General features: G+C 40.5%; 1 protein-coding gene across 1 annotated transcript; it reads left to right on the plus strand.

The window, feature by feature from the left end:
• The first annotated feature begins 5 nt into the window (after positions 1-5).
• lpcat1 (lysophosphatidylcholine acyltransferase 1) lies at positions 6-22997 on the plus strand. Its single transcript, XM_030741351.1, has 14 exons — positions 6-283; positions 9902-10041; positions 10267-10481; positions 10757-10869; positions 11052-11112; positions 14352-14410; positions 15740-15774; positions 16236-16290; positions 16385-16467; positions 16613-16738; positions 18355-18508; positions 19796-19894; positions 20549-20684; positions 21239-22997. Exons 1-14 carry the CDS (start codon positions 197-199, stop codon positions 21370-21372), a joined length of 1497 nt encoding a protein of 498 aa, XP_030597211.1. The 5' UTR covers positions 6-196; the 3' UTR covers positions 21373-22997.
• The last annotated feature ends 1298 nt before the right edge of the window (positions 22998-24295 follow it).

Genomic DNA, 24295 nt, shown 5'->3' on the forward strand with positions numbered 1-24295 from the left:
AGCCAGCTTGATCTTGTTGTAAACATGAAGTGAACGGTACGGCTCTCCGCCCCGGCAGGCAGCATCATCCTCTGTAAGAGACCGAGGAGGAAGACTTTTCTGCAGCAGAATAAAACAGCAAAAGCGACCACGCAGAGTTGCAGTTCACATTCAGACACGAGTTTTCTTTCATTATTTGGGTGTTAGCTCGTTAACAATGAAGCCTTCAAACAGTCGCCCTTCGAGAGTGGGTAAAAACCCCTTCGTGCACGAGCTGAAATTCACCATGACAGAAAAAATAAAGGTAAGACAGTAAAGATAACAAACTGTGTGTATCTGTGGTGTTTTTATGTTAACCTCTTCCGCCGTCCTTATTGCCGAGTGTTTTGTGTGTGTGTGTTGTGTATGTTTAGTGACTTCGCTGCACCTGAACTTTACCAACCTTGTTTGCACTGACACTTTAATGCGCTCTTTATTCTATGATGAAGTATGCTGTAATATTAAAATGAAATATAAACTGTTGGAAAACGCATGCAGGAGTTTTTAATGACTGACAGGAGTGTGACAATGCTGTGGCTGTCCTGGTTAAGTACAGACTCACATTAAGTGGCCCTTAAGACACGACAAATAGTCTAAAAGGACAAAATCCACGGGGTCAACAGAACAGTCCGTTTTTGTGCATATTTAAAAAGCAATTTCATGCTCTTTAAAGTTATGCGGTAACCAATTTTTATTCATGAGTTTGTTCAGTGTTAAGGAAAATTATATATGGGTAAGAGCTGCTACTAGAAAATATGGCCTTTTTTCTTTAAAAAACAAACTGTTTGAAAGAACTGTTTTCTCAGACATAAACAGCAACACCTGTTCAGTCTTACATCCATAGGAGTAACTGCCCTGCAAACTCATGTGTTACATTGTTGGCATTATCTGAAGCTTTGTGGTGTCATTTTGGGGTCAGCCGCTTTCCTCACATTTTCCTGGATGGATGTGCAGAGCCAGTCTTGAATCTTAATTGGGCAAATTTGCATATCAGATATTTGCATTGTATTTTTTTGTAAGACACACCTGCTCTGAATGGGAAGAGCTTGCACAACTGAAACCCCGTGCCAGTATTATATTGACCTGATTATCTGGCACAGTGACACATGCTAATCAGCTCAACGTACACTTAACTTCCTCTCATGGCATCCCTCTGTTAGTCTACAGTTCTCCATTTTCAGCTGTTACTATTGACTGCATGCACACACCCCCAGGCGCACCGTGTTTACATTTGAGTTTTAGGTGAGGGCTAAACACCCTAACAGCTAAACAAGTTTAATGTGTACTCAGATCGTCCTCATAGTGGTGAAGCTTGCACAGTGGTTGGAAATGCAAAGAAGTGCTGGTTAAAGTAAGGCGTGTGCTCTAGGTTAAACATGAAAATGTAGTCTCAGCAAGACAGCTGTGGCTTCTTTCCTAAATCAGCCATAAAATCAGTGGGCTCTCTGCTGGAGGAGGGCAGTGTGGATGAAATACCTCCTCATCAATCAAGCAGTGGCTCAGTAGATTTCCAGACTTAATGATTTATGTCCTAGAAACACATTAATGTTCAAGTGAAAGTCATTTTATCTAATTACATGTAAACATAAAAATAACAGACCCCTGAAACAGTACTCTGTGTTTTTTTTTGTTTGTTTGTTTTGCAGTGCTGCTCTCTAACCATCATGACCCATCAGGTTTTTCTCTCTCCCATAGCTCCAGGGCCCAGAGGTGCCCGCTTTCATACAGAACAAAACATACAAAAGCACAAGGCCCTGGAAATCGGTTCACTGGTGCCTAACCATTAACAAAAACACTGAGATAAGACCCCCCCCCCCCCCCCCAAAAAAAAGGGAAAAAAAAAGTCTTGCATGCATTTATTATCAGCCACTTCACATTGGCTTGCTGAAAGCTTTAACTCTACATTCCTCTCCAGTATTGCTCTTATTGCTACACGCCTGTGTCAGTTTTTCCATCGGTGTTTGCTTTAAATTGGAAACGTTTGTGTGTCTGTGGCAGATGACAGCAGCAGGTCATTGAATGTAAACTCGACCATGTGTGTGTCTGTGTCTGGTTCACACCTCCTGCTGCCTGCTTCTAGAGGGGCAGTGAGGCATGTTTTTCCACTTGCAGAAATTGTGGACGGTGTGCACAGTTTCATGTAAACAAACACAAACTTTGCCTGAAGAAGAAAAAAAAAAGAACAACACCAACAAAAATGACTTCCTCATGTCTAGAGATATGACTGCGTGACATTTTCAGGGTGTCTTTCTGCTCGTGAATCTGTTATAGACTGACAGTAGCTCGATGTGACACATTATGCCCTTGCTACTGTTCTTCCTGGAATCTTTTTCAAACTTTCCAGCAAACATGACCACCAGCACTGTAAATCAACCAGGTCAGCAAGTGAAGCTCATTCTAGCTGAGTCACACATTACTAAACAGCCAACAGCTGCCAGCTCTCAAGCTTGCAGACAAAATGCCTGTGACATTAAACAGGGCTGCAATGTCCTACTAGACACAGCTTTAACAGTATGTTTGCGGTATGTTAACAAGGCTGCTTTTGGCTTTGGATCTGTTACTGCCTGGCCTCAGTTCCTGCTGGACAGACTGCCGAAATCCACAAATAGTAGGACAGGTTAAGTGCTTCCTGGGTATGCATTCATGGCCTCAGTGAAAACAATTAGCTAAGAGCAATTAGAGCCTTCACTGCAGGGTTAAAATTGTAGTCAGACACATTACCCTGGGGAGTTGGTTGTGATGGTTTAGAAAATGGTGTGTCAGTGGAAGCCTTGCATTTTTTTTGTTTGTTTTAAATTACTGAGTTTGATCAGTTGTGATTTGTTATTAACATTAATGAGAATATTTTTGTCAAATAATTGGATTGTAAAACATCAGAAACGTGAAATGCCCATCATGATAGCCTCGAGGCAAAGACAAACAGTATGTATAGTTACACTGCAATTACTAATCATTGGAGTTCTTGGATCAATATAGGTCACTCTTATGGCCTCAGTCACACAGGTTCAGAGTTCGACTGGTGACACCCCTCCACCTCCCAACCTGACCCAGCACCCTCAGGTCACTAGGAAAAATTGTGTATTCCCTGACAAGTTGGTGAATGGTGGCTTAAAGTTGCTGGCTGTCTGTGGGTGAAACTGCATCAAAACTTCCGTGTGATTGCTTTGGTCACTAGCAGATTGCTGTGGTTGCCAGAAGTTTGCATGGAAGATGCCGACCTGTCTGTAGACACTCGCTAACTAAGCACCAGTGGTAGTAAAACTTGGAAAAAAAAAGTGATGTAAAACGGGAAACAGAGACTGTTTGTCTTCAAAAGTAAAAGTTGTCCCTTGCTGTAAGGCAAGTAGTGAGTGAGTGCTTGCAGACAAGTTGGTGTCTTCCACACAAACTACAGGTGACAGTGATAATCTCCTAGAGCTTAACCTGAGTGAACACCTAGGGGAGATTTTAGGATGAATTAGACTGGAAGAATGGTGTTTCACTACATCTAGCTAAGCTTCTGCTACCTGGCCAGACACCTGCAGTGTGTCTTTGGGTATATCTACAGGTGAAAGTGTGTTTCAGATGCTTTGCTTTGTGTGTTTAGAAAGTGAAAGTACTCAGAAGATGGACTGAACCATTGTGTTCACTATGCTCAATGTTATCAGTACCACAGGTACAAGCAGGAGGTATGAATATGAAGATTGTGGATTCCTTGAATCTCTTCAGTGTTGGATCAAACAGAACCAGTTACGATGAAATGCCTCAAAATGACACATTTTTAGTAAAAAAAGCAGCAGCTGCTTTTGTCAGAGTTGGTCATAATTTTTTTTGTACTGTGTGAAAGCGTAAACTGTTCAATATTGAACAAATTGAGCAATAGACAAATTTTGTGTTAAGGAATATTAACATGAATACAGTCATAAAATACATTAATCTGAATTACGGTTTTGCTCACTGATATTTTGTCATTGGCTCTTGCTTTTGTCTGCATGAGTCAACAGCCAACTGTGTGAGCAGCTCTGCATTATTTTTCTCAGTTGGTGGGTTTAAAAAAATGAACAAGGTGGAAAAGATTGCTAGAACCCTGTAGTCTGGTCACTCTCCTGCTCCTCCTGTTTAAAGCTAGTGGCTCCTTGCCAAATTAGCCATTATTAATGTAAATAAAAAACTTATTCACCAAACTGTTGGTGAGCAAGTTACATTACAGGTTATTTAGGTACCACAGTTACACAAAGGAAAACAAGACATTGCAAGGCCACAAAGGCAGAGGCGTCGAGACTAATAGTCTCTAGTCAGTCTCCAAAAATATTGGATAAATAAAGCAATAATTGATTTCTGTCAAAAACAGTTTTTAGCATGGGTGGCTGCGACTGGGGCATATTGCACACAATTCATGTAGCCGTACATGCTGACTACACCGCTAAGTGCTAATTGTTCAGTGACTCAGACACAACAGTGGAGCTTCATATGTGCACCTTTGCACAACTCTAGGGAGTTTTATTTCCCACTTAGAATATGAAGAGCGTGTAACCTGCGTATATCCCAATGGGAGATCACCAAATCAGCTTATATATAGCTGTGAATGACTTGGCCTACTTGGATCAGTGAAATTTTTTTTTACATGGACAGCAGGTAAACAGGTAAAACAGTATGAACTCATTGGCCTGGTCCATTAATCCCTCTTTTTAATTTTTAAATTTTTTTTAATCAGAATCAGAAGGTTTTATTGCCATATGGGTGAGCAGGTTCACAGCATTAGGAAATTGCTGCAGTACTTCGTGCTTACATTAAAAACAAGTATAAAAACTATAAGACAATATTACAAATATACAAATTACAAATATACAGAGATATTAGAAAACTATAACTATAACACAATATTACAAAATATACAGTGCAGAGAATAATTAAAAGATAAAAGAATGTAAACTATAGTCCAGTAATATGTACATGACAGTGCAGTGATCAGTGCAAACAGACAGGTGCATAAACATAGGGTCATCGGCGTTTGTGGAGGGTGGTGGTAACAGTCTTAGGGTTATTGTTCATGAGTCCAACAGCAGAGGGGAAGAAACTGTTCTTATGGCAGGAGGTTCTGGTCCGTATGGACCGTAGCCTCCTGCCTGAGGGGAGAGGGTCAAAAAGTCTGTGCCCAGGGTGAGAATGGTCGGCTGTGATCCGACCTGCACGCCCCAGTGTCCTGGAGGTGTACAGGTCCTGGAGAGATGGGAGGTTACAGCCAATCACCTTCTCAGCAGAGTGCACAACGCGCTGTAGTCTCTGTTTGTCCCTAGTGGTGGCTCCAGCGTACCACACAGTGATGGAGGAGGTAAGGACGGACTCGATGATGGCAGTATAGAACTGCACCATGGTCCTTACTGGCAAGTTGAATTTCTTCAGCTGCCGCAGGAAGTGCATCCTCTGCTGGGCCTTTTTGACGACAGAGGTGATGGTGGGCTCCCACTTGAGGAGTACCGGTGCTGATGGTCCGGGAGTCCAAGACATTCTTCCCCAGCCTCACGTGCTGCTTCCTGTTAGTCAGGAAGTCGGTGATAGCTTTATTACTTTAAAAAAAAACCAAAAAGAAACAAAAACACTCAAATTCTAATTGGACAGATAAAACGTGCTGTGGATTAAATCCTCATTTGCTCCAGTATTGATACCAACAGTGCCATCTTTGCCTCCTCCAGTTGGCACACAACTTCACACAGCACCACCGCAGACCATCAGGCACACAGCCCCTCCCCTCACTAGTACCTGAACACTTTGAGGAATTTCACAAGGTTGGAAAATTGCTGTTTAACCTGGCTGATGCACACGTTAACATTAGCCATTCAACTGTTAGCAGTTATCCGATAGCCACATTGGCCACTGGCCATCTTAAAGTAGTGGCTAGCAGCTATGGCTAATGATAAAATTGAGCTACACAGCAAACATTAAGTGTGTTAATAGTCCAAAGCTCCAAAGTCTGGTATCACTGAAGGTTTTCAAATCAATGATAAATTCCATTACAACCAGGCTCCAAGAGTGCAAATGTTTTTAATGAGTGCAGTTGTTTGATTAGGAATTCAATTATTTGTTTTTTTTGTTTTTTGTTTTTTTTTGGTGTATATTTTATGTAATTTTGTGTTGAAACTTTATGTGCTGCCCTTCTTGGCCAGGTCTCTCTTGCAAAAGAGATCTTGCATCTCAATGGGACAAACCTGGTTAAATAAAGGTTATAATAATAATAATAATAATAAAAATAGGATAACACGATTGTGTGTCTAAAAAAATGTTGTTTCTCTTAAAGTCCCAGATTTTTCTTATCAGCAACTAGACAGAAACGGTGGCAGCCTGCCTTACCTACTCTATTTGATCAGCAATGAAAATATGGAGCCAAGTCACCAGATGTACAACACTGCCTCAGACAACCTGTGAGAGTCTTTAAAAAATAAATAAATAAAAGTGGGGCACCAGGCTTACAATGCACTTAAGGCAATATAAACATTTTGTCACAACTGATATTTATGTGTAAAAAGAGGGAGGGTTGATGTTTTACTCAGTTGTTACCATTGGGGAATGCTTTTGAGGTAGGACTCCTCATTATATTCACATTTTTAACAGAAATATGACAACCACAGTAAATGCTTGCAATGAAATATCTATGCATTGATCTTTAGTCACTTTTATTCCAAAATGAGGTTGTGCACCTCAAATGAGCTCAGCATTCTTGAAGTGCATTTCTGCTGCAAATTTCAAATCTTCAGCCAGAGATCAGCCACTGTTCTCATGAAACACTTGAAATGTCTCTCCTCTGCTCCACCCCTGCTTATTCTTATGCTACCTCTTGAGAAAATGTCAACAGATCCTCCCAGATGGATTTGTTAAGCTCCGATGATGACGCACAAGCTTGGATGGGTGGAGAGATGCATTCGAGCATCATAAATCATCCCTATTGCTGTTTATTTATTAATACAACCCTGAAGAGTGCACCTGGGTTCCTCCAGAACTACACAGGGAGGAAAAAGATGGGACAGGATGGGAGGGGAGGTTACATATGACTCCCTTGAGGGATGACAAAAAGCACATCAATGCAAAGTAGGAGGAAAACTGTAAAAGGAAGAACAGCAAGATAAATGAAGGTGCAACTCAGCGAATAGGAACGGAGAGTGAGAGACTGATGGGTGGCTTGATAGATGGCTGTCTGAGAAGCCGGGTTACTTTGAGTGTAAATTACTGTAAGGTAGTCCATAAGCTCGATGAGAGAGGATTGAGGGAACGCTATAAATGTGCAGGATGAAGGGAGTGAATAGAGGTCACACACGCAAGACCGAAGGAGTGTTAAATGTCACACAATTTGAATTTACCCTGGAGGCTGTGACCTTGTGACTCTGTTAGTACATGCACATATCACGCCTCTGTCATTACACAGTAAGAGAAAGGGAATGACTTTTCATCATTCATTCTTTTTTTTTTGGTGTTCTGTAGTTTTAACGTATATGTTTCATACTTTAGTATTTATGGTAAAGTTATTGATAACTGAAGGGTCAACAGACCTCTCAGTTTTTGTTGGCTAAGCTCAGTTAGAGTCATCCAGTCACCACAAGGATCCAACTCATCTCACACACACACACACACACACACACACACACACACACACACACACACACACACACACACACACACACACACACACAAAAAAAAGAAACATGACCTTTACTAAACAGAAACACTAATAAAATCCTTTATGGTCATAGAATTAAACAGTATTAGTAGTAGTGGCTAACTACTTCTCCAGATCTAAAAAAGTAATGCTTGAGTAATCCCAGGGATTTAGTGTGTAATTGTGAACGCTGGTGAACATTGATGTACTTACTGATCAACGGTGGAAAAGACTCTGCAGTTGTGTGAAAAACTTCAGTACAGCCTTACTGCTACGATAGGAATTAAGAGTCTAAGTAACAGCCAGGTGCTGTTAATCAAATAGACTTGATTAATTGATCATCAGAAAGTGTGACCACCTCTTTAAAAGCAGAGGCTTTAGCAGTTTGTTGAGCTGGAGCATTCAGGTGTTTGTTAACACAAACTTCTCAGGAGTGGACGTCTCAACATATTCAAAGGTCAGAGAACCTGCAAAAACCCAAAAGCTGCATCTCAGACTAGAGGACTCAGCATGTTAAATGACATGATAAAAATGGATTGTACTTCCGTAGTGCTTTTCTACTCAGTTTGAAATTTGAGCACTCAAAGCACTTCCTTACTACAAACCTCATTGACACGCACATTACTGGAAGTTCTTTTTTTCCCTGTGCTTAGGTATTTTACCTAACACACACACACACACACACACACACACACACACACACACACACACACACACACACACACACACACACACACACACACACACACAGTCATACTCCAATGCATTAGGGCAACTTGGGGTTCAGTATCTTGACTAGGGGAACTAATAATCAAACCACTGAATTTTCAATTCGTAGATGATCTGCTCTACCTCCTGAGCCACAGATTTATAAAGCATAACAGTATAATCAGACTGAACAAGTATGGCTTGCTTGAAAGGGTTTCTATGAGAAAGCCTGCTCTCTTTTTTAAAAAAAAGAAAAAAAAAACATGACAGGACATATTGGGTTCGTAAAGTTGCATCTGAACAAACTACACGACTTCTGGAACAATGCCCTTTGGACACATGAAACCAAAGTGGAGCCATAAAACACAGCGCCACATTTGGCAAAAACCAAACACCCCATATCAGCGCGAAAACTCCATGCCAACTGTCAAGCACAGTGGTGGAGGGGTGATGTTTTGGGCTTGTTTTGCATTCACAGGACCCGGTCATTGAGTCGACCACGAACTCCTTGGCATACCAAAGTATTCTAGAGTCAAATGTGAGACCATCTGACCAACAGCTAAAGCTTTTCTTAAAGTGGGTCATGCAACAGAACAGTGATCCCCAACAGCAAATCTACAACAGAATGGCTGAAAAATAACAGAATAGATGTAATAAGCAAAAAGTGGACCTGAGGATACTGTGTGTGCTCGTTCAGTTGCAAATTACCGGTCATGGTAAATGGACTAGCTCTTATATAGCGCTTTTCTACTCAGTCAGAGCACTCAAAGCGCTATTACAACATGTTTACATTCACCCATGCACTCCCATTCATACAAGCACTTCCATGTTTGCTAAGCGCTTTTTTTAATTAACTACCATTCACACGCATTCATACTCCGACGGGACGGTCGGAGAGCAACTTGGGGTTAAGTATCTTGCCCAAGGATACATTGGCATGTAGCCTGGAGTAGCCAGGAATCGAACCGCTGACCTTCTGATCAGTAGGTGACCTGCTCTACCTACTGAGCTACAGCCACCCCTGGGCTTGGGTCATGGGCTTGCCACACCCAAAAGACCACAATAACTGGACCTTTTACAAACAGTTTGTGAGTTAAAAAGTGCTGTGTGTATTTAAAAGTCCCTTTTAGGATCATTTGCTGTTAATAAATGAACACCACCTTTTTTTTTTTTTTTAATTGAAATGTTTAGATGCAAACACAATTAAGTCTATATCCCCTCCTTTATTCTTACATTAGGTAATTGGCACTGATAATGTAAACCCTTGAGTTGTGTTTGGCATTGAAAGCATGATTAGACCAGCATTGTTAGTGTGAGTGATGATTTATTCTTTGCTGAAGGCACAGATGGCGTTTGTCTCCTTGGCTTGACACTGTAAAATGTAATTGTGTATTTCTCAGCTGTGTAGGAATGTATTGTATGTTAATTATTGTTTGACAGTTGGCTAAAACACAACAGGAATTTTACACTAAGTAACAGGCTGTGGAAATGCAGTGGGGCAGTAGCAGTATGACTGTACTAATGTCTCTGTGTTTTTTGTCTCTCCAGATAGGACTGATGTCAGTTACAGTCTTTCCAGTGCGGCTGCTGCTGGTCTCGTTCCTCATGCTGCTGGCGTGGCCCTTTGCCTTCACAGCTTCTCTGGGACGTTCTAACTTTGTCATTGAGCCGCAGTCATGGTGGAGGAGGTGTGTTGGTGAATATTTGTGTGTAATGGAACGTGTGAAAACATGTACAGGTGCTACTAAGAATTATGAGATTACACAGAAAACACAACATTTGTGAAAAATACTGAGGATTAATAAAGTGTTGCCTAAAATGAACAGGCTTAGCTACTCAGCATCAGTCGATAAATATTTTCTATTGAAGTTTGCAGCTGTGTGTGTGTGTGTGTGTGTGTGTGTGTGTGTCAGGTTTATAGATCTGTGTCTAAGGGTGATCATGCGAGCCATGTGGTTTTGCGGAGGTTTCCACTGGATCAAGGTGAAAGGGGAACGGGCAGCACCCTCTGAAGCGCCCATCCTCACTGTGGCACCACATTCTTCTTACTTTGATGCCATCCCAGTCACTATGACCATGTGCTCCATAGTCACCAAACTGGAAAGCAGGAGCATTCCAGTCTGGGGCAGTAAGTAGAGACACACTTCCACATTTAATGGAAGAAATTTAACAATCATATTGCAGTAATTGTCATATTAACGTACAACATACGCACAATGCAATAAATGCGTTCAAACAATAAATTTATCTAGCTGATATCTGCTTGCATCCAGAATTTTCTTTTATTTTTTAGGTGTGACAAAGATGGTGCCATTCTGTTAACTTGCTGTTAATCAGTTTTCTTTTATTCAGAGATCATTTTGTGGCTTACATTCAAAATCCACCTTTTCATCCCCCCCCCAGCTTTGATCAGCTACATCAGGCCAGTGTTTGTGTTTCGGTCAGACCAAGACTCGAGACGAAAAACAGTGGAGGAAATCAAGCGGAGAGCCTGCTCTGGAGGGAAGTGGCCTCAGGTAAACTACGTGAATAGACGCACAGTGGCAAAGACATCTAATCTCAGCTGACACATGGCAGGTTAAAGGTGATATCAAGAATACCATGAGGGACGCGCGGCTCAAGGCCAAATTAAAATGAGAAATGAAGGGTGCTTTTGTTTTATCTGTTTAATGTGTGGGTTTTTTTGGGTCTGTTCTAGATCATGATATTCCCAGAGGGAACGTGCACCAACAGGTCGGGTCTGATCTTATTCAAGGCTGGTAAGTATTCAGATACTTGCTTTAGCCTGTTTGTAAACTTGAAGGAATGTAGTGTTGTTCTGTGTTTGTTCTTATTGATTCTGAATGGCCTTATTGCATTGAAATCTTATTGGAAACAAAAATATATATTCCTTCCTTGTGAAATAAAAATCTTTCAATCCCTTTAAATCAATGCTATGCAGCATTTTATGTTTTGTTTATGTTCATGTTTTAAAATTTATTGGCAGTGTTGTCTTTTTTTATGACAGCTTTAAGTGAACAGGCTGTCTTTGATGTTCTGGGCTGTATACTTTTTCAAGCAGGATAACAAAAATACATGTATAATATAATTAACTCCTTTAGTACATCTGTGACAGTAATGTTTATTGTTGTCTTTGTTGAGGACCTCAGGCTGACGTGTTTTTTTTATTTGTAGACTGGCTGCAGTTTTTAGTAGAGAAAATAAGGATTGTTTCCTTAGTAGGTGAGCGGATACCTGAGCAAAACTGAGAACTATGTTTGGTTATGGTTCTTAGCAGTGGGTGTGTCTGAGTGAGTGGATTCACTCTGTGATCACTTTGTTCAGTATAGATTTCATTCAGTGTGCCTGGACTTGTAAATGATTATTTATGAATGAAGATGACTGCGTAGCTGCCAACTCCAGGTGTAGATGTCTGGTTAAATTAATTTCTCTTTTGACCCAGCAGGTCTGGAGATTCAGTGACTTGCTTCAGGACACAGAACTGTTGCACCCATCTCTTAATGGTCTTGCTTTTCCGCTCACATCCTGTGCGTTTGTGTGTATGTGTGTGTGACGTTGTCGGCCATTGTTCCCTGCCTACTCTGTCTAATCCCCTTCCTTCCAGTCTGTAATTCTGCCATTCCCAGTAAGCCCTGTTGGTCACACTCTGTCCTGCTTTTGCCCACTGTGTGTGTGTGTGTGTGTGTGTGTGTGTGTGTGTGTGTGTGTGTGTGTGTGTGTGTGTGTGTGTGTGTGTGTCTAGTTTGATCAGTGCTATGTGTTACTGGTCCTCTCTGGTTGTGTCTCCTCTTGTTACATCTCATCACTGGCTCCCAGCTCAACAGATCAACTGCGTCTATGTTAATGTGCTTTTGCCACCTGTGCTTGAACACACACAGCAGTTACCTCTCGTCCTTTTCTCTTTTCAAACAGCCTTTTAATAGAGCTGTTTCTTTCATCTTGTGTCTGCCTGTCCTCTTACTATAGTCCCATTATTATGTTCATGGGGTGGTGACAGTGAAAACTTTCAGTCCTCTTCATGTTCCCACAGTCTCATGGGAAACTTGAATGGTAGAACTTTGCTCTGTTTAAATCCAGATGGCAGCCAGTCATCAGTGTTTATTGGTGGAGGTTACAGTATTTCCATCGGTGATGCTGCAGTATTACACAGCTATTAAAATCCACCTTACCCTGCCTTAAGGGTTGTTATTTATATACACATTAAGCAAGGTGTCTTATTTTATTTGTGGAAAGTTGTTGTAGTTGGCGATGTGTATTTCATTTATGGGGTACAAGGAACTTCTTATATATTTAATGCACCATTTCTAATTTTGTCCCAGCAACATTTTCCTGAAGATTAAATCTACACTAGCTGATGTCTGTGTAGATTCTCAGTCATCCAGGTCATAGTAGTCTCTGGAGCTTGAAAAAGGCGACTTTTTCAAGCTCCAGAGACTACACTAGCTGATAATTGTACATGTACAATTGTGATTTTTGGTGACTTTCAGCTTGAGCTGCATGTTCACTATTTTGATTTGGTGTAATCAGCACCAGGCAGATATTTTATTCACCAAAACGCTAATTAACCTATCGCATGCTCTCTGCCCAGCACTAAACAGCAGACAGACAAAGATGGCAACAACAGGTGGACATACTGGAGCGTAACACAGTGAAAAAGCCAGAGGAGTGAGGTGCAAGGCAAAAAAAAAAAGAGAGTAATGACTACAGGTGTACACAAACATGACCTACAATGAATATTAGTGTTACTGTGTGCACAGTTACAGTTTTTACAACAAAATTCAATTTGGGTATGAACCGAAAACATTTTGTGTCTGGTAAAATGAGTAAACTGATTCTTGTGCGTAATATTCGTAACCCTTTGTTATCCATTCAGAAGTTACTGAATAGCTCCAGTAGGTCTTTGTCCAGTGATAAATATTGTATGTAGCTTTTATCAGCTTGCCCATCATCAGCAGGACAGAATGGAAATGCTGTCTGTCTGTTCTGGATGGTATTTTGAGGTTATGAATTTATCAATCATCTAAATTAGTACACTAAGCCTAAAAAGAAAAAAAAAGAAAAAATGCTTTGATAATTTAGGACAACTACTTACTTGTAAGAACTATGAACACACCTGCCAATCAAACTTTCTGCATGTGAGGTTCAGCCAATCAAAAGGAAGTTGGTTTGATTGGAAGGAACCTAGATCAGGTTGGTTCTGTGTGTTATCTTAAGGCTCCATTTATAGTCCAGTATAAGATAAATAAGGATTATTTTCAACACCAAAAGATGCCAAACTACTCAGTCCAAAATGAAAAGTCCTGAGCTGGGTATGAGCATAAAGGGTGAAGGAATTTGAAATAATAAGAGTGTGTGTATTGCTGTTGCTGTTTAAGCCTTTAGGTTTCTGCGTGTTCGTTTCATCGAACAGGAATGGACACAAAACAAACAGGAATAAGGAGTCCAATTATTCAATTTAATAAAGCCATTTCAAACAGTTTACAGATTAATCTGGTTCAGAGTTGTCAGAGCTGTCTGATGCAGTCAGTGCAGCTTCACACAAGTCTGACCCCGCTCTCTATTTTAGTTCAACTTTTATACAGACTTAGACATAGTTACACAGTTATTGAAATATGCAAGCATGTAGCATGCTTATCAGTTCCTTCTTCTGTGCCCTTCACTGTCGCCTGTTAACGGCCTCATCTGGGTCCTGTAGACACAAAACATTAGACCAAAACACACATTCTTTTCCAGTACATCATCAGCATGTGATTTTGTTGTTTCTCTACTATGCAGTCTTATTTCTGTCTCATGTACAGAGTTATTTCAACACTTTCACCTTGCTGTGAAGATTAATGCTGCAATATGCAACTTGATGCTATATTTCTATTTGAATTGTTATATTTATGGTATGTCTAGTGTGCAGCTTATTTACACTTCTTCCTTCAAGGGTAACTTTGAACTAAAATGCTAGATTATTGTTCTCTCAACACCTTCCTCCCCCTCTTGTCTTCCTCAGGTGCTTTCATCCCAGGACTCCCAGTGCAGCCAGTGATACTACGCTACCCAAATAAACTGGTATATACCATAAATCCTGTTGTCCCCTTCCATTTCCTTTTTGTGCATGCTCCATACCTGCAGCTTTAGACTACGTTGACTCCACGTACACTTTATACACACCCATACTGACGGACCTGTGATGTAATGGGTTCTTTCCTTCACTTTAGTGTGTGTTCTTCTTGTGTTGAATGACCTCATGTTGTAGTGGGATGATATTTCATCCCTTTGTTTCTCTCTCACGCACATCACACACATGCACACAGAGGTGTCATGTCACTCTCTCGGCACCTCTCCCCGTGCTTTCATTAAATATGCAGCTCCCATTTTTCTTTTCTTTCCCTTGAAAGTCACTCTTTGTCACAGTTTCCTGTGATGCGCGGTGTCGTCACTGTGCTGACTTTATTGACAACATGGCACCACAATGCAGTTAAGTGAGGCAAAGAAGGCAAGGATACACTGCAGGGTGACTGGTCCTTAGTTTTTGTTTTGGTGTCTGGACTTTTTATTTGTGCACGAGCAGATTTTCTTCAATTCTGTCAGTTTGTTAATTTAACAGTGGGGGGGGGCCTTCAACACAAGGTCAAGTCAGGTCATAATTGGCTGCTCTCACTTCCTGAAACTGAAGTGTTGTGGAATCAAGGGCCAGTTTGTAAATGTAATATCTTAACTTGATGCAGTTTTGTGGAATAAGATTTGTCAATATAAATAAACTTTTATTTTTTTTGGACTATGTGTCACTTTGATCAGTGATAAAGAGGGAACTGTAAACAGACTTTTTGCCCGTATGGAAGGCTTTGACGCTACACTGCTTTACAGTGCATTTGCAGTTCTGACACAAACCTTTTGTGACCAGCTTTTTATTTCTTTTCTCTCTTCAGGGGAGTGTCCCTATTGCCTAATGAAATTTTGAATTGCAGCCTAGTGTTTGCATCCTGCCTCATGTCAGCTCTTTTCATCTGCTTGCTTCTCTCCTGCTCTCTATCATATAATGGACAGTTAAATTAAGAGCCAGATGGACAACAAAGTAGGGTGTTAGCTTTTACAAAAATCCCAATGGTGAAGGCCAAAACGCCAAACTTGAGGCTTCAAAAACACTATTCCACAAAACAGTGGGTGGTGTCACTCTGGCTACACCCATGACTTTCTGTACAGGCTCTCTGCTCACATGTTTCAGCATAATCAGTTCACCTCACAGTATTTATGCTTATAAATGTGTGTGGAAGCTCACATAACCTTTTTAAAAAAAAAAAGCACAGTGCAGATCCAAAGAGTTTGTGGACTTGTATAAAACTGCACCGTGAGGCGTTTTCTGTGCTTGTTCTCAGTATTTCTTTTCTCTCTCCACAGGATACCATTACATGGACATGGAAAGGTCCCGGAGCGTGAGTGTCTTTCTCTCACACACCTATACACTCACCCTGGGATTACATTGGGAAGATGTCTGTGAGGTTGTGCCCAACACAGTTTTGTTTCATCTTAGAGTGTTAAAGAATGCATGCATGCAAAAAAAAAAGGGCAGAGCGAACAGCTGCTTGTGTAACGGGCTGCGTTGCATCTGGTGAAAAACAAACATCGTCTTCATTGTGTGCAACGAATTCAGCGGCCTTGCAGCTGAACACAATGCACCTCCGCCCAGCGTATCCCCAGGGTTATATACAGCATACATAGTAAAACTGCTCACACATCTACCCACCTTTTTGTTACTTAAAGCTGAAAACTTGGTAAACTTTATAGGGGGAAGCTTCATTATCTCTTCTTGATTGATTTCATTATTCCTATTATTTTTCAGCTCTCGATCTCATGTCATCATATATTAGGTGAAGCTGTTTGTTCTCTCTTTCAGGTTTAAGATCTTGTGGCTCACTCTGTGTCAGCCTCACAATTCTGTTGAGATTGAGGTGAGTGGTTTGACTTTCTGTAATTCAGTATTTTATATTTTTGAACAGATCAACAGGACTTAGTGGTGTGTTCTCTTGCTCTCTCTTTCTTTAGTACTTACCCGTTTACAGTCCATCAAATGAGGAGAAAGAAAACCCTGCTCTGTTTGCCAGTAATGTCAGAAAGCTCATGGCCAAGTAAGTTTTTTATTTTATTTATTTATTTTTTTTGTGTGTGTGTTTGCACAAGAGCCAGTATCGGATCATCTACACATGCTTGCTTTGGATGTTCTAAAGACACGGTCATGACTAAAGAACCTCTTGAAACTTTGTGTCCTCATAGGGCATTGGACCTGCCACTCAAAGACCTGTCGTTTGACGACATTGAGATCAGCCTATCACACGGCCCGCTGGGCATCTATGACTATAGCAGCCTTCTGGAGTTCCACCAGCTAATGTGTCGCTTAGGGTAAGCACTGGGTGACTGGAATGACTGGCTGAACTGGTGCTTGGGTAGTGAGTCAACACTTTGGGGAAGGTGTATAAACACTGACACCTATTGGTGGCTGAGCAGAAACACAGGGAGATCTGTCCGTGTCTATGCTGAATAGTCTTTAAAAATGACTGCAGATATTCATCTTCTGGCTTTATATTCAGGGGATACATTAAGATTTAATTTTCAGATATTTGGAAATGCAATGCGGCCTTTTTGGTTTGCTTCAAAGTCAATGGTGAATTCAATTTACTGTATGTGCAGTTTTAACTACGTTGGACCTTTTTTTCTTTTCCCACATTTAAGCTATTTTTAGTCTTATTAATGACATGAAAAGTGGCATTCTTTCATAAAACGCTTTATAATTTCAGGTGTGTATTTCATCGAGTCGTAATGAACACAACATCTTGATTAGAGTAAAATAGTTTTGAGCTTGAAGCATAGTACACCATACAGGAAAGCTCAAGTTAGCGGCAGTGTATTCAGATTTGTGTGTCTGTGGGTTTACTACATGTAAAATTCTTTTTCTTTTTTATTTATTTTTTGCCCTGCGCACAGAAAAAGCAAAAGCCAAGAAGATCTTTCATTCACACTGTCAATGATAGCATTTTTATTTATTTTTACTGTAAGTTTTACTAGAATTGTTTGCTTTTGCAGCAGATGCATATTGTTTTGCCATGTAAGGCTTTGTGTTTAGTGGAGCGATCTGAAGAAATAGCCAGCACTTTCAAAGAAGAAACAGCTGAGTTTACCACATTTGCTACACGATCTTGGGAAATGGCAGCAGCAGAAGACAAAGCTGCCTCCATGTGGTGTTACCAGTAACTTTATGGAAATAATAAGAATAATGCCTTGCACCTGATACTTATTAAGTAAAAGACTAATACAAGTAAAATGCATTCAGAACTTTAGCATCTTACTATAGCAAGGGTCAAATTAAAGTGTGCAGTACCCACGTAGGCTAAGTGTCAGGCAAGTCTTCATCTTCCTTGGAAACCATAAGCAACCACGGCAGCCTGCTACCACTGCACCAAGAGCATGGAAATGGCAAGGACGTTTTTGGAGATTTGTTGGGGAACACACATTTTTCCCTCAAGACCAGTGGTTGCCAGTTTGTCATGGACCCGTCTCTAGACCAGTTATGACTGAGGCCTTATTCACACCCTATACTGTCCATCAAGCGACTCCAAAACCGCAATAGTTCACATAGATTGTATGGTGTATTGTTTATTGCGCTTTAGCTGCAATGTAAATAATACATAACAGTAATAAATAACTTGTTGAATGTTGTGGTCTAGATGTACTGTATAAATTACTAGAAAATGGAAATCTACTTAGTCATCCACCATTGAAATCCAAAGTGCAATACGAAGTCATTATGAGCCAAACTGATGTCAAAATATTGTAGGGAAAACAGGCAGCCAAGACAAAACCTGAAGTACACCAGAGAATTCAAACCCCACTCTTTTTAATGTCTCTGAAAAAAATTTTTTTGGTTGTAATAAATGTCTTACAAATTAGCTTTCCAGGTGTGACTAACTCATATTTAATGATTTCTTAAAGGCTTTCTCTGTTTTGCTTTGTCATATCAGATTGAGAGTAGCAACAACAGACCAGGTGCTTGAAGAGCAGGCCAGGAGAGCCAGAAAGCTGCAGGGAGACACGCTGGGTTTGGAGGACTTTGCCCACTTCCTTAATCTGCCAGTTACAGACACACTTAAAGAAGTTCACAGCTTCTTTGATCAGGTAGATGAAGGAAATTTGAAAAAAATCATTGATCCAGCTACACTCTAATAATCACATACAGTAATAAAATGAGTTTCACACAAAATGGAAAAACAGCTCAAAATTGTTCAAAATACATCCACTTCAGATCTTCGTCTGTCCTTTTTCTTTCTTTTCTGCAAAATGTAAAAGTTATTCAAACTCTTAACATCTGGCTCTATATTCAAGAAAGTCACAATTAAAAAAAAAAAAGTTTTCATAGAAGAAAATAATAATGGTAAAGTTAATGAATTTTATTTCTATAGCTCCTTTCAAAACCAGAGTTTATGTGCTTTCACAAGAATTCACAAAATCCACACAGTGAGAGTTTCATTCATTCTGCCCTTGATGGGAAGAAGGGAAGCATTTACAGCAGGAGTGGCAGGTCACAGTGGAGTATTTAAAATATGAGGAGAATGTAGCAGCAACTAGAAATTCCTAATGGCAAAAATATTTGAGCAGACAGTGTCAGTGTCTCCTCTGAAGTTTGCTTCTCCTGCATCCGTGACGGACATTATAGAATTTTTTAGAGTTTTGTTTGCCATTGAATGTTTTTAGCCACATGTGTGACCCTTTGAACTGAGCAGGATTTAGTTTCTTGTAGTTTAAAACCAATTTAGCGAGGACACACAGGGTCACTAAAGCAAAAACACTAAAAAGGTCTTATCTGCTGCCTTTAGCATTCCATCTTATGGGTAGCACTTTAAATTTATGACTTGGGCATCTTTATACATGGAATGAATGTTTTGTAGCCATTTAGTCCTGGATACAGTCAAATATTCTTATAGCTTATTTTGACAAATGTCACTTTAATTGATTGGTCTTGCATAGTTAGCTTGGCAGATTCTATGCCTGCCTCTCATCACACCCAGAATCTCTCAGGATTGGTTTAGTCATCGATACATTTTTCATTTTGCATCCCTGGATGGATTTTTATAGATGCTTTGGTGATATGATATATGGGTTCCATGTGTACATGTTACATGTTTAGTTGTTCATGTTATATTTAATGTAATAAGTAATTAAACTGCTTGGGCTAAAAGCGGTCTCAAGCTATGACAGACACAATGTAAATTCAGGTCTAGTGCTCAGTAGGTAAAATGTAGTGGAGTCCATACACCACAATTTAGTAGATGATCTGATCAGATTAATGAATACTCGTGCTGCGTGTGCTGTGTGTGCTGTGTGTGCTGTGTGTGTGTGTGTGTGTGTGTGTGTAAGTAGAGCTCAGGTAGCTCCTTTTGTTCACTGAGGTCTATTTGTTTCCAGTGTGGAGTTGGACAGATAGACATCAGACACTACGTTATTGCTCTGTCTACTGTTCATCGGCCTTCAAAGTCAATGGAAACCCTCAAATTGGCCTTCAAGGTGAGCTTTTCTTTTCTTTTTCTTTTTAACTGCTCAGTCTGATTTTAATATACACTCATGGAGAATTTATGAGGTACATGTTGCTAGTACTGGGTTGGACCCTTTTGTCTTCAGAACTGCCTAATTCTTCATGGCACAGATTCAACAAAGTGCTCCTCAGAGATTTTGGTCCATGTTGGCATGACAGCATCACTCAGTTGCTGCAGATTTGTCAGCTGCACATCCATGATGTGAATCTCCCGTTACACCACATCCCAAAGGAGCTCTGTTGGATTGAGATCTGGTGACTGTGGAGGCTATCTGAGTACAGATGATTTGATCTTTGTGACATGGAAGCAGCCATCAGAAGATAGGTGCATGGTGGTCATGAAGGGATGATCTACTGGGATAAAAATTCCAATAGGTCAGGAGTTTCTGAAATACTGAGACCAGCGTGTCTTTGAACCCCGCCTCATTTAAAGTCCCCATTCTGAGACCAGTTTAAATTTCTGCAGGTCCTCTTGATCGTGCCTGTATGCCTAAATGCATAGAGTTGTTGCCATATGATTGGCCGACTAGAAATTTTTGTGAGCAGTTGAACAGGTGTACCTAATAAAGTGGCTGGTGAGTGTAGGGTTTCCAGCATCGTGCTGAAGCTACATGCCGGGTTTGCAGATGTATGAGAGCGAGAACGGGGAAGTCCTGGAGGAGGAGCTGGCTCTCATCTTGGAAATAATGTTGGGAGTGAAGGAAGTGCAACTTTCAAGACTGTTTCTAACGCTTCGACCGGACACGGGAAAGATCACGTATGGTAAGACCCCGTTTCTGCTCAGAACATTTTTGTATTTTTTTTTTTTAAGCGTCTTAACACTTTGACAGAAATGTCAAATTATTTATAGGGCCATTGTACTAATGAGCCCATGTTAGAGAAGATTGACAGCATCTGTCAGTGTGTCCCCCACTTCGTCTGTGCTGTCACCATCACATTTGATTTCTTCTCTGCTTTACTGAAGAAAATAAATGCCATCTGTTTGAGATTTTACATCCACCATCTGCCTTTTCTAGAAACTGTCAAAGCCTCTCTGAACATTCTTTTCTTATCCAATAAAAGAACCTTTTCTTTTTACCATAAAGCAACCCATCTGCCCAAAGTGGCCACTTTCAGTCCTATCTCTAATGATCCAGAATTATCAGAGTAATTATGCTAATGCTGCTAAACAAGAGGTAATTAGATATGGCTGTTAAAATGCTACATATTGCATCTTATATTTAAATAAAAGCTTAAGTTTAGTGGGTTTTTTTTGTTGTTTTTTAACCAAAAATGTGCACTTAACATTTGTTCCAATCTCAAACTCCATCTCCCAGATGATCTTCAGCGTTATATCCAGCAGTGTCCACACTTCGCTCTGGACTGCCTTGATTTTAAAGACCATCCACGTCATTTCTGCACGGGCCGATCTAAGAGCTGCAACGGCCAGAGCCACAACAAAGACGACTAACTGACAAATTTGTGACATTTTTTTACCTTCTCTAACAGACAGCATCATCATTGCTACCACATCTGTGCCTTCAAGTGCAGTTAGAGGGCAACATTTTTAGGAAGGGTGAGAATTCCTGATCCATTCATCAGGAATCCATCCTGATCCATCCACGATCTAAGATTTCTATGGTTATTTTTTTTCTTTGTCTTCCTTCCTTCCTGATTTTTATGTCTATTGTGATATTATGACACATTTTGTATGCTCCAGATATTTATTTAAAATGTTTTTCTTATTTATGAAAAACAGATTTAGAAAAATTAAGTAGGAAAAGGTGAATTTTATTTATCCTGATGGATGACTTTGGACTGGAAGGTTAGTGCTGTTGTTATCTCAGGCAAACGGACACTAGCACAGAACCTGTTGTTGCTGCTGCTCTACAGTTTCATTTCAAACCAACATTTAACTACTGAAGGCAAAAAGTGTTGACACTTTACATCTGAGCCCATATTTATCAAGCATCTCATCAGTGTTGGGTAACGTTCCTTTTAAAAGTAACTTGCTATAATCTCAGATTACTGCCATTAAAACGTAATATTTTACATTTCTTTATCTCAGCTGGTGATGCTGTAACTTACTGGAGTGCATCTGCATTACCAGAAATAAACTTCCCTCTGCTTTTGCTTTCATTACAGTGTCTTGTGTGTGTGTGTGTATGTGGCTTTCTGTGTGAGTACCTTTGAGAGTGTTACTTTGATTGTATAATGAGATGATAATGGTAGCGGCTCACCACATATCTATGAACAAGCTCGTTAATTTTCCTTGGAGTATCCACTTTATCCAAAGTAAAAGATAACAGCTGTGGTTCCTGAGCTGTAGCACTGGCAGCGCTGTCCTCCTCCTCCTCGATGGGCCTCACTGCCAGTGTTTTTAGAGCTGCGTTCAGTCTGCAGGGGTTTCTTCAATTATCACCGCAGCACAAAATAAAGTGAAAACTTCCTCAATGTAAAGGCTGTTCTCACTTCCATCTCTCTAGCTCTCCTGATTGTAGGATTGGATGTTCCATTATGTCACAATGAAAGGCTAGAACGAAAAGGTATTCTGAGCACTCTTGGGTCGTCACACTGCGCTATACAGTTGTATACATTTGCTAAAAGTTACTGTAAGAGGAAAACCACGTGCACATTAGAGCAGGATCTCTCCAAAGATGTGAAAATAATGACTTTCTGCTGTTCTCAGTTTTAAATAACATTTCAGATTCAGATTTTTTTTTTTCCCCATATGGAGTTTCACTTATTGGTAAAAATCTGAATGCAGAATATAGTAAGTGCTTTATACACTGTACATGGGCAGTTTGTGTCTAAGGACTGAAGTTAAAACATTTCATTGGTGCTTTTACTGCTGATTTCAGAAATATGACTAAAGCTGTGTCAGTCTGACAGCTGAATGATTTCCTGATCTGTGCGTCTTTGTAAATATGGGCCCAGATATTAGATTTCTGCCTGTTACTACCTTCATATTTTCATTAGTGCCAGAACTACAGTTTGGATGAACAGTATAAAAGTTGGTTGCATTTTTTTTTTTCTCCCCACATCTCCACTTCTGAGTTAAACAATTAGAAAAACACTGTAAATGACTGCTTGGCATTTGGATTAGCATATCTTTACAACCTGATAAATAACATGTCTTCACTTTCTTACACTTCTGTGTATTTTTCTGCTGGTTTAAACGTTGATCCGTGATGGTTTACCCCAAACGGACACATTTCATGCCTTATGACTGCAGTGTTTCTGCTGTGTTTTATAAATCTTGAGTCTTGAATGCAGAAATCAAAGTAAGTTCTCTGCTTTTTATTTTACAAATAAGTCTTTTGTTTTGTTGTAATCACATACCGTGTTTAACCACTAGAGGGCGCACTGCTTTCACAGTTGTACCTTAAGATTTGGCTTCTCTAAAACTGACAGCATTTATATGAATCAAGGTTCACTCTTATCTTAAAGCTGTCATTAGTGAGGTTTTGACTGCTGCTGTATGTCTTTGTTCTCTGCAGTCCTTCCATCTCTATCTGTTGTCATGTACTTGGTGTTTTCCTTTGATCATTATTAGTGAGTAAACGAATAGGCTGTTCTTTACATGCTCATCCTATGCTTTCATAACACCTCTTCTCATCTCAGTCCACGTGGTGGTGCTAGCTCCGTATGCTATACACACCAGAGAGCTCATGCACCACTGCCCACCTGATGGACAGGAAAGCATTACCTCATCCCTTCCTTTCATTCCTTGAGGTAAAAATAGACAGATTAAGCCTGGGCTTTGATGAGAGAAACCGACAGAGGAGGTGTGGAAGCAGGGAGAGAGGGATAGAGATGGAGGAGAGAAACTAAATGGATCGTTCTGCTCCAAATCCAATTCCTAATAGCTGCAGGGAGGGAGGGTGGGTGGGAGGAGAGAGAAGAAAACAGTCAAAGAAAGCAGAGAGGGAGAGTGGAGATATCACGTCTAACAATTAAGACCTGCCTTCGGGGTCTAAAGAAGAAGCTTTGTTGAGGACATATAAATTGCTCATTGAGCAGTGCCTCACTGCAGACTCCTTCAGATACTCCTGCCTCAAAGGAATCTGCCATAAAAGACAACAGCAGCAGCTGACCACATAGGAGGGCTGGAATCTGTTCACAGTATTTGGGGGTCCATCACTAGCTCTCATTCTGGCCAAGTAACCCCCCCCCCCCCCCCCACACACACACACACACACACACACACAGTAAACACAAACCTGGATTTAATCCCAGCGACTAGGGAAGCATCACAGTACATCCACTGGAGGTCTCCTGTTGTAACTGCTTTGCAGAGCCAAAGATGCAGCTCAGATAGTTATTTATTTTTTGTTCTACAGACATAAAGTGGATGAGCCTGTCGATGCCTGGAAGTTGGCCTGTTTCCTTTT

Source organism: Archocentrus centrarchus, chromosome 11 (assembly GCF_007364275.1).
Source record: "Archocentrus centrarchus isolate MPI-CPG fArcCen1 chromosome 11, fArcCen1, whole genome shotgun sequence".
Lineage (NCBI taxonomy): Eukaryota > Metazoa > Chordata > Actinopteri > Cichliformes > Cichlidae > Archocentrus > Archocentrus centrarchus.